Source organism: Gymnogyps californianus, chromosome 1 (genome assembly GCF_018139145.2).
Source record: "Gymnogyps californianus isolate 813 chromosome 1, ASM1813914v2, whole genome shotgun sequence".
Classification (NCBI taxonomy): Eukaryota; Metazoa; Chordata; class Aves; order Accipitriformes; family Cathartidae; genus Gymnogyps; species Gymnogyps californianus.
This window is the reverse complement of record NC_059471.1, coordinates 125,006,158-125,017,396: the sequence shown is the minus strand read 5'-3', so window position 1 is coordinate 125,017,396 and position 11,239 is coordinate 125,006,158. Positions and strand designations below refer to the sequence as shown.

The window sequence follows — 11,239 nt, the reverse complement described above, 5'->3', positions numbered from 1 at the left end:
CCACATCTCCTGACAGATTTAGATGCAAGGGTTTGAAATACTGGAACCCCGTTTCTACAGCTTTCTGATGGACGTGACTGGCCCCAACGAGGAAGAGCAGACGGGGCCACCCACCTTAGCCCAGCAGGTCAGCATAAACCATTGATGGAGCGAAATTGTACTAACAGGCTGGGCTGTGAACATGAGCAGCACCCCTTCTGCTGCTCATGGCACAATTATGAAGCAGAGATTAATGGAAACAGTACCTTCTGTGGCTGCAAACAGATTCACCAGAGGCCATCTGTCAAAGGTCACGAGCTCCTAAGTGCCTGAGACACTTTTAAAAGCAGACGGGGGGTGTCCTTGAGAGTGGCACACAGCCTCCCTGTGCCGCATTCCCTTCTCTTGCTCTAGTCTGTGATTTCTTTCTTGTTTAGTGTGGAGGTTTTTTTAGGGGAGGGGGAGGTAAGGCACACAGAATACTTACAAAGGAATTAAAGTATTTTATTCCATTTGCACTTTTGCAACAGAACAATTATTTAAAAAAATTTGGATGTACCATGGTATACTTGACCTAAATTCTTCCGTGCTCTTCCTACATTTTGTGAGAGACTGGAAATAACTCCTAAATGTGTAAAATTTTGAACATGAAACATGAAAATTGATAAGCCTATTCACGAACTGCAGTGTTTACTTTCTGAAAATTAAGTTGGCAGATTTTCTGATGCTTTGTTTTCTATTGACAATAAGTCACCACACCACAGAAATGGGGGCTTGAAAGGGGAAGAGACATTTCATGTCACATAAGTCTGTGAACTTTTGCGTGGAAGGGTCGGGTAGGTAGGACTGCAATTATGGCCTAATAGTTATATTAGGTAGATGTTTCTGCTAAGATGTTTAGTATTAAGGGAGTTTTAAATTTAAGCTTTCTATTAAATCATAATTTTAAAAAATGTAAATCAGTGTTTTGATGCCCTCTATCTTTGCAGGTTAGTCTCAGTAGATAGTAGTTTTATCTCTAGATAAAACCAATAAATTGGGTTTAAACAAACTCCAAACTCCTAAAAAATGCGCTGTATTCAATCATAACTTGAGTATAAAACTGTGATGAATATGCTGCGCTAAATTGGTTGCTTTTTCAGGATAGCTGAAAAAGGTATATAAAGGTATATAAAACGTAAGCCAAGCCATTCAGCCCACGCATGTGGCCCACAAACAGATTTTAGCACCAAGTTCTACCTGCTTAAGCATTTTGTTGGATCAAGACCTCACTTTTTACCCATCCAAAGCTCCATTTAAGTCAAGAAAAATACTGTCTGAATTAATGGCTGAGTAAGAAATGAATATGGACCCTTACTTCTGGCCAGACATTAGAACCATATAATTTCTTTGCCATTGCAATTCTAACCCACTACACTATCTGTTGTTTGAAGCTCATTTCACTACAAGTTTCCTAGGAAACAAATTTAGGAACACACATACATTAATAAGAATGCAGCCTCAGGTAAGTTTGGTTTTGGATGATGGAATAGCACTGCCCCTCAATTTGCTTACGTTCACCAAACCTGTTACTGAAACACATCCAGAGCTCAGGGGAAAGAATGAAAGGTCTGTGCTGCATGTTCTTTGTTCACAGCACACCTTTGCCTTTGTTCAGAAAGCCAGGGAACCTTATTACTTCTGAAAGTATGTTTTCTTTTTTCTGAGCTTTAAGTGGATGGCAGTTATGACAAAACCTGTCAGCGTTGCTGCTGTGCCAGAGACCACGTAGGCAATTCCCAGGAATGGGTTACTTCCTCCGCTCCATACCACGGTTGAAAGAATCACATGCTTCCTCCCCTTGAATTTGGTAACAGGGAAATCTGATAGAAGGATGTTAAGGTTTCACTAACAAAGTTTACATTATTTCCAGGAGGAGAAAATGTAGTGGTAAATGCTCAAAACCTTTCCAAGGCATAAAAACCTTTCCATCTGCATTTGCTGCAAAAATTCCTTTAACTGATCTGTGATGTCTCTCCTATTCTGGGTCCAAAAACCCAGTAGCAGCTGGTGGTAAGAAATCCAGTTATTTTAGATAGTCTCTGTGTGAACATGGAAATACTTTTTTTTTTACATTACACATTTCAGATTCATAATTTATGTAACTGCTAGTGTGTTAATTTGCTATGAAAACTCAGTTGAAAATGAGCCTTTTGGGCAGCTTATCATGATGATACTCCACATATTCTCCCTGAGGGGAAGTGCTCACCTCTACCTAATATGTTGTCTACCCAGAACGTTACATGATTTTACCTTTCACCTCTCCACGTGGAAGCTTTCAGAATAGAACTGTGCTACAACATTTAAAATCATAGCTCTGTCGGCTGAGAGAGAAGAGAAATTTATAGTCATCTTGACATAACTCCTGCTGACAAAACAAGTGCTTTAGTCAGCAAAGTTCACCCTGTTCAGTGTGAGAGTGCATTTTCACCAGCACAAAAGTTCCTGTCAGCACAAGGCCCAAATCCGCCAGAGGGCTCTGCTGACACAGGCATCCCGCACAGCTCTCCACGGCAGGGATACCTCTGGCACTTTGTGCATCCCAGTAAGGGTGTCTACACATCTGATTAGGCCACTACTAAATATTTCAGCTAAAACAACATCTTCAACCATCTCTTCAGGTTCCCACTCTTCAGTTTTACCCTTTGTGTAAAGCTCCCATGTGCTGTCTCCAGCCAAAAGTAGCCCCCTCAGAAGTAAACTCCAAAGTCATGTGCTGCCATTTGAGTAACATGTCTTAACTCCATCTGCACGGGCTAAAGAAAATCCACTTGTCATGTCTCATCACCCTCAAAACTAGGTCTTTTCAAGGTGATTTAGTTTGGGGTGTTTTGCTCAGTTTCTTTGCCGTTTTACTATACAAAGCTCCATCCACTTCCATCTCATCGTAACTAATAGTCTTGGATAATATGAAAGGATACTATAGGAAATACGAAAAGTGTAATTCCCTGCTGGGAGGCCATCCGCAAACTGCCTTATCCGTCTGACACGACGGTAAAGATTTCTGAATGTAGCAAAGGCTGACACTCGCATCCAGATAATGAAGTCGTCATTTACATAGCCGTTGTTCCTTTCATCTTCCTCATCTAACAAATATACTGGTTTATGCCAGTAAGGAGGTCTTTCTGTCCCTGATGAAAAAGAAAGAAACCAGGGAAGACATACTGTCAGTAAAAACAGTGGTCGGTGACTAACTTCTGGCCTACCCGCAACCAACACAGAATATGAGATATGAAAAAGACACAAGACTCTGTCCAGTATTGAAAAATTATATATGCTAGATAACACGTTTCACCCAAGCATCTCCACTTACCTCAAACATGAATGAACAGAGTTTAACAGTACCCAGGGGTTGCCACACATTAGAAACTTCAAGCACAAGAAAAACAGTGACTTGAACAAATGAAAATATTGTTCATTCTGGGTTCTTGCCTCTTCAGCAAGCAACGTGCTCTCTATAATGAGGAGCTTGCCTTCATTTTTATACATTAGTTTATTCCTGTACAACCAGAAAGGCACCTTTTGCAGTCTAACGGCACAGCCTATGATATTTAGAATCTGTCATATGAAAACGACTTAGATAATTAACTCTTGCATATTGCATCCAGCACAGCACTGCCCTGATCCAGAATAGGGAGCTTTTAGTTCCACTTCAATACAGATCAACCATAACAAAGAAACAGTCCTAGGAAACAGCTGTTTGAAAGAACTAGTGACAATGGCAGTCTCACTTGTCTCACAACTGCCTAAGAATCTGCAAAGGCATGAAGAAGGAAAGATGTGACATGCAATTCTCCTTCATAGACATTTTCAATAGGAAAAAATAAAGTGACTGCATCCTTGCTTTCTCTGGACAGATTAAGCTTTACAAAAAACTATACAGAAGGGTGTTGACGTAGGCTAACTTCAGTCTTCCAAAACCACTTTCTCCCAATTTCTGTGGTCAGTGATTAAAAAAAAAAAAAAAAGTGATATTTTGGGTCTTCTGCTCTCAGTCACCCTCTAAAGCTGCTTCTCCAACCTGCTTTGGGAGGTATTTTGCCCAAAGGCAATTTGTCTCAGAATGGGAGACCCTCACACACCGGGGGGGGAGGTAGGGAAGCCATTGAAAAATAAGGAATACCAGTGGAACCATTCTTACCTGCAAATGCAGAAGAGAGATTGTGTGATTTTGGATTACGAAATTTCACATTTTTATCTGTCCACCAACTGTTTCCAGTCTTCAGCAGTGGTACTTGCATAACAGATGAGTTAAGATTGTAAAAAAGATCGATAGTATCTGCAGGGAATACAAGCAGCAATATGTATGAGTAAAAGACAGTCATTCTAATCACCAGCATGACTAACAAAAACTGCCACACTGAAGCATCCTTCAAGTGAATAGAAAACAAAAGAAAATCCTGGGAAAGGTTTCATCACAACTGTGTACAGAGCACTGTAGAAGCACACAGCCACAAGAAGAATTAAGGTTCCAGAGCCTTAGAACTGCTGAAGTTTTAAAGACTGAACATGCTCCTACCAGTAATCCTCTTGAATCCCTGTGTAGAAATATGTGCAGGTATCTCAGGTCCATCAACTCCTGTGTGACTAACTTCTTTCAAAAGCACTTTTGGAGCTCTCTAGCTAGTTACAGAAGTTACTCTCCTAGTTCGTTTTCCCTAGAATTTCTTTGACAGTTGTCCTGAACTGATTGCTTTGCTATATATAACATGTTTTCAGGGAACAGGGGAGAGGTGAAATCACAATCAAGGGAATCCATGATCCTTTGGAGAAAATTTTGCTTTGGTTTTATGCTAATTAGACCTTGTCTACCAACTTGGACATGAACACTTCCTTCAATCAAAAAACATTTAGTTAAAATTGTGCTTAACCGTGCCATCCTGTTTCGGTGGGCAAAAAGCACTTGTTTTTATCCATTATATCTTCCTACTTAGATTAGTTTAACATAAGGCAAAAACATTATAGGTCTCATTAACATCTATGTAAATACCTAGGCAGCCAATGAGATGACAGGCAGGGATAGTTAGATGATATAGATGGGGAGGGGCTGCTTTTTAGGAAACATGAAAAACACAACTCAACTGCATGAGCATCAATGAAAACATACTTTTTTTCATCCTGCTACAAAACCTGTGTTCACACAGCTCCTTAAGGCTCAGACACACTCTTCTGAGTTAGTGATTATTCTGTGCTCCACTACCTCCCCAGCTGTTTGTCACTAGTTTATTAACAGGAGTTGCAATTCTCTGAGCTCTGCCTGCTTAACTGCTTGTCTGACTGCTCCCTTACCTGCTAGTTTTGGTTAAAAACCTTTCCCATGGCAGGAACTTGGCCATCTTCCTCATTTTACAAAACAAGATTACAGAGCAATTAGACAACCGGCTAAACTGTCAAAAGTGAATGGCAACCACCCTCTTTCACAGCAGAGGGACAGAAAGCAGCTACCAGAGGGGGAATTCGGACATCACCCCCTTCCCCCACATCACCAGCAGCTGGAACCTTTCGTCATACTGTGCACTAAGGACAGGTGCAAAGGCAGACACTGGGAGGTTTACCCTCAGCATTTTAAAATCTTACTATTTCTAGTTCTCTGCTGGAGCATTCTGTCCTGCAGCCAGGGCTGCAGAACAGTGTGGACTGCACGCAGGTAGCTTTGCTGGTCTAGGTCTGAGCCCAGTCCAGTAAATCAGACTTCCAGGGGAGCAGGTGGGCGCACAGGCATATGAAAATCAAATGGATCTAGAAGTTACTGAATGCAGCTGCCCTTCGCAAGTCCTCTGGTGTGGGTGGCTCAGCTGCTTCAAAACAGCTGCTGCATTGCCAAAAACTGCTGCATGGAACAGGTTTAAAAAAAGGGGGGGGGGGGTGGCACACAAAAAGGATGGGGTAGGGGAGAAAAGTCTGTAGAAGTTTTCTGTCTCCTTTCCTCCCAAATAAATCCATTCTGAAATCTGCCAGTATTCATGGCTAGGAGCCCTCTAGGTTTCAGCCTAAATGTACTCATAGGCAGATTATGCCCACTAGGTTACTACAAACAAGATCAAACCTGGGATCGAATTGAGTAAGACTATGTATGCTTCCCGCATTCAAAGAACAAAATGCAACTGCATAGATCCAAAGGTCCAAACCAATGTGAAGAACATGTCACCTCCTTCTAAGCACACCACTGTGGGAAAGCAGAATCTGGGCTCTCCCATCACTGTACAAGAATGTATTTTTTAGCAAGGAAGTACACTAAATCTGTTGTATCATCGTTTCTTATTTCACCAGGGACTCAATTCCTCAGTCCTGTTGTATACTCACATTGAAGAGGGCCTTACTAAATGAAAAATCTTCCTCAGTTTCAAAATGAGGGGCAAGTTACTGAACAGTAGGAAGCAGAGCCCCATATTCACCACAGTAGCACCTCCAAACAAAACCTTTTGTGGGAGAAAGACGGAGACCTTGCAATATCAGGACTCAGCTGGATTGGGGTAACAGAATAGTTTCAAGTGGAAATTAGTAAGGCAGATGTGGAAGGTACCTACTTACCATTGAATATGCTGTTGGCAATAGCACCGCACGGAGCCATGGGCGTCCCATTTCGGTAGGTGCTGAAGGGCGCGCAGTAGCTCTTCTGAATCTGCATTCAAGGTCACAGAACAATCAGGCACAGAACCTGGGGGTTTTGTTTGTATGGGTGTCCTGGTTTCGGCTGGGATAGAGTTAATTTCTATTTTATATTTCTATCTATAAATAGAGTAGCTGGTACAGTGCTGTGTTTTGGATTTAGTGTGAGAATAATGTTGATAACACGCTGATGTTTTAGTTGTTGCTAAGTAGTGCTTATCTTAAGCCAAGGATTTTTCAGTTTCCCATGCTCTGCCAGCAAGCAGGTGCACAAGAAGCTGGGAGGGAGCATAGCCAGGACAGCTGACCTGAACTAGCCAAAGGGGTATTCCATACCATGGAACGTCATGCCCAGTATATAAACAGGGGGGAGTTGGCCGGGAGGTGCGGATCGTGGCTCTGGCATCGGTCAGCGGGTGGTGAGCAACTGCATTGTGCATCACTGGTTCCCCCCCCGCCTTTTTTTGTTATATTCCTTTTCATTACTATTATTATTACTATATTTCATTATTACTATTGTTAGTATTATATTTTACTGTAGTTATTAAACTGTTCTTATCTCAACCTATGAGTTTTACTTTTTTCCCCAGTCCTCCTCCTCACCCCACTGGGAGGGGGGAGGGGGAAGCAGCTGCGTGGTGCTTAGTTGCTGACTGGGGTTAAACCACGACAACGGGGAACATGGCTTGAGAGTTACGAGAAGCATTTTATAGAAAAAACAGATTATTATGGCACAATCATCATAGGTACTGAGAGGACAGTGTGTGGACTGTGTGTATATTAAGAAATGCTACTTTTAAGCCAAAGAAAACAAGTTTTAGATTTGTAAGTAAAAAAACTGAATGCAATGATTGCATTCTCCAATTTCCTTATGCAGGCTTGCTGCAGGTGATGCTGTCTAGCCTCCTCTTTAGACCTCTAAGTTGCATACTGAGAATGCTACATGATCACTTATTTCACCATAAACCTTTTCCTGCTCCTTGTCTGCTTCCAAAGCCAGATGGCAAAATGAAAGACTTAGAATAACTTAATTCCCTAACCCTATAATAAAAGCACAGCTTAAAACATTTCTGGCTAAGACTGAAAACACTAGAAGGAAAAGCTTTCTGTAAATTTATTTGAAAAGGACAATGTATTTTTAATCAGCATCCCTACAAGGTGCAGGTTTGAGAACTGCAACACTGGACTGACATCTTTTATTTATCCCATCAATCTTTCTCTCCTATTAACTTATTAGACATAATGGCCCTAACAATCATAAAAGCAGAGACCAAACTGAAAATCTGTACCTTCTTATTATTCCCTAGAGCCATCTTAACACACTTACAGTTACGCCTTGTTAGCTCTCCATATGGCCAAAGATGCACCTGATGGAAAGACTCACGATCTCATAATATGAAGAAGAAAACTTACATTCACATTTCGACCCAACAATTGCCCATCACTTCTTGATATCACGTATCGACGGTGGTTTTGATAGAAGTTTTGCAGGCCATAGTACATAAAAACATCACCCTAGAATTCAAGGATAAGTCCCTTCAATAAGGTGAGTTCATGCAGACAAAGAAAAATCCTATTACTTGCTAAAAAAGAGAGGGGAAGAGAGTACTCAATTCATAATTAAGTGTTGGTAACTACACTCTAAGCAATTACTTCAGCGGACACTGGCTAGAATCTAGTCTTTACCCCAATTGAAAGTTTTAGTATTTTGGCACAAAATTAAACATACTTTAAATCACCAAATGAAACCTAAAATAAAAATGCCTGATTATTATTTTACTCAAGATGGCACGGCTTGGCCATGAACCTGCAATGACAATGAATAATTTTGTGGAGACAGATGCTCATTTTCCATAAAAGAAGGTGCACAAAAAACTTCAAAAAGTACCTGTCAGCTCTTAATTCCTTCAGATTTTTTTGAAAAATAAGGCTGCCTCTCATCAATTATTTGAACCCTTTGGAAAGTTTAGTTCTGTAATTAAAAGGAGAATGCTAGGCAGGCAAATACAAGCAAGAAAGAGGATTATTAAACTATAAAAAAAAATTATTCAGTTAAATAAACTTCTCATCTCAAACATCACTGTAATCTGAAGAATTACAGAGTATTTTAACAGCCTCTTCAATACTGAAGAACCCTAAAGTGACTTTATAATTTAAAATTGCACTGTAATTTTAAGGGATCATTTATGCAGTACTAAGCATAAGATTTCTTTGGCGGAACATGAAGCATTTTAACAGTCTTAGCAACATGACCCAGTAGTTTAGGACAGGAAATTAAGGATACTTTTCCCAAATGAAACTGCAGAATGACATTGCTAGACCTGAATTATTTCAAGGACCTTGGGGATTAACAGCATAACCCTCGTAAAAAAGACTACAGGAGTTTACTTATGACAAGTGGTCAGAGCTTCAGATTTCCTTCTCATTTGAGAGCTTAGCAGTACAGTAACAACTAACCCCAGGCCAAGGGCAAGGGTTTGCTACTGACTTAAAGAGAGAGAGACAGAGAGAAGTCACCTCCATACAATCAAACACCATTTCCTCCATCCCCATCTTCTCCTTGGACATCTCCCAACCAAGGACAGAGGTAGCCTGATCTTGATTATTTTTAACATGTACCAAAACAAATAGCAAAGGCAAAAGTGTAATGTTTTGAGTATTTCATGTTTTTAAAAGGTACAAAGAAAATTTAGTCAGGAGCTCTACAGAACAGAATTAGTGTATTTTATCATATAGGGATGTAAGTAACAGGAGGTATTACGCAACTTGAGTTGGTTTCTCACATCCACTTACCAATATATCTTCCTTTAGCGTGAAATTAACAGAACAGTGGCATTCCTTATTCCAATTAGAGGAATTTTCACGGAGTTTTGAACAATCTGAGCATTTATCTGAATAATCAATCTGTCAGAGAAGTGAACAAGCAGAGATATTGTAATAAAGAACATGCACACAGGAAAAGGTTAGTGGTTTATCTCCAACACTTCTCAGAGCAGTTCTCTTCTAAGTGACTCTGGACTGCCAAAAACATTGTTAAAAATTGACAGAGGCAGAGAATCAGGACTTGGCCTCAATGAACATTCACAAATTTTATCCCTAGTTTAAAGCTGCTTTAGAGCCTTTTGCTGACTGTTGCAGAACCTCCACATCTGCTCCTCGGCAAAGGACTGCTGAGTGAAGAACACTTCTGCAGCTTGATCTGGCTGACCAAGTAATGCTTGACAAATCCCCACACCCATTATGGCCCACCCCTCCTGAACAGCCTGGATGTAATGCTGAGCGTTGGCTCCAACCAGGAGTCTATTAACACCATCACAGGTCTAACCAACCTTGCCTCCAGGAGGCATTTAAACATCAGGGCTCTCTGCATTTTAAGATTTTGCCCCAGCAAATGTGTTCTTCTAGTAGCAAACACTATCAAAGGGATTAGTTTATTTCCCTTCAAAAACCCAGGAAATAATGACAACATTTCAGATATTACCAGCCAGTGGCAGTAACTACCACCCATATTTCAGATACTACCACCCAGTTAACCACTCAGTACTCAGATTTTATCAGTGACCAACTATCTCTGAGGATTTTCACAGGAATACTGGCTGCTGGACACATGTCCAAGGCATGAAGCCATTATTATCATCTTTATCCAGAAGCAAAAATTCAAAGTCTTTTCCCTCCAAATGTAGCCCAGTTTCTTCTTCATAGAATATCTAAGAACACCACCCCCAAACAAACCTGGATTTCTCTGACACTGTTTGCGGACAGTATGAGGCAGACTCCCACAGAAAGGCAGAACACGCCTGTGAGAAAGAAGCTGGAGAGCACAGTCGCAATGGTAAGCTGGGGCTTCCAGGCTGGTAGCTTCTGTTGTTTGAATGCACTGTTATCCGGACATCTGGAAGGACGTGCCTCTCCTTCTTGCGGAAGAAAACTTGCCTTGTTTTTCATTTTCTTCTTGGTGAGAGGAGGGAACAATATACTTGTGCTGGAGAGTGTCTAAGCTGAGATACTATCCTTACTGTTGAGAGACTGTGTTGTTTGTTCAAACCTGCATTATGGCCAGGAATTACTTATTAACTAGATCTCTCTCTTCCTCATTTTCTACATTTGTGCCTGGATCCCCATGATCAGCTTGTACCAATCAAACGATTGTATACTTTGGTCAGGGTGTCCAGCTCATGCCTCCTGGAAAAGCTTAAATATATGCTTTTTCCTACCCCGCAATTCAGTAGGATTTGTTATGACTTATTCATTTGCAGGGATACCGCCAGCTATACTGGAATTTCTGTGTAATCTCAGATGCATTATTTCTTCTCCCTTCACTTCCATAGCTGCCAAGCTAACAGGCATGGCATACAATGAAAGGAGCTCTACCGCAATTGCACTGGATGCCATTGCGGAGGACTGCAGGTGCTGAGACAGCACTAGACAGAAAACATTGCTTTGGAAGATCAAATAAATTTTCTTAACCTACTACAATCATTGCTATTGATTCAGATGCAATTTAAAGTTGTAAAAAGGTTACGTGTTCTTTATCACGAAAGGGCAACTCATTCTCAAAACATATGATTTGGATCAATGGCTTTCCAAGATGCTGATGATTTGCTCACCTCTA

At 40.9% G+C, this 11,239-nt stretch overlaps 1 protein-coding gene across 1 annotated transcript; it reads right to left on the bottom strand.

The window, feature by feature from the left end:
• Positions 1-1,577: 1,577 nt before the first annotated feature.
• On the bottom strand, positions 1,578-10,572 carry LOC127026972 (cell cycle control protein 50C-like). The gene is made up of 7 exons (XM_050912291.1): positions 10,360-10,572; positions 9,421-9,531; positions 8,041-8,142; positions 6,550-6,640; positions 4,160-4,297; positions 2,940-3,149; positions 1,578-1,841 (listed from the first exon to the last, which is right to left on the bottom strand). Exons 1-7 carry the CDS (start codon positions 10,570-10,572, stop codon positions 1,654-1,656), a joined length of 1,053 nt encoding a protein of 350 aa, XP_050768248.1. The 3' UTR covers positions 1,578-1,653.
• Positions 10,573-11,239: the final 667 nt, after the last annotated feature.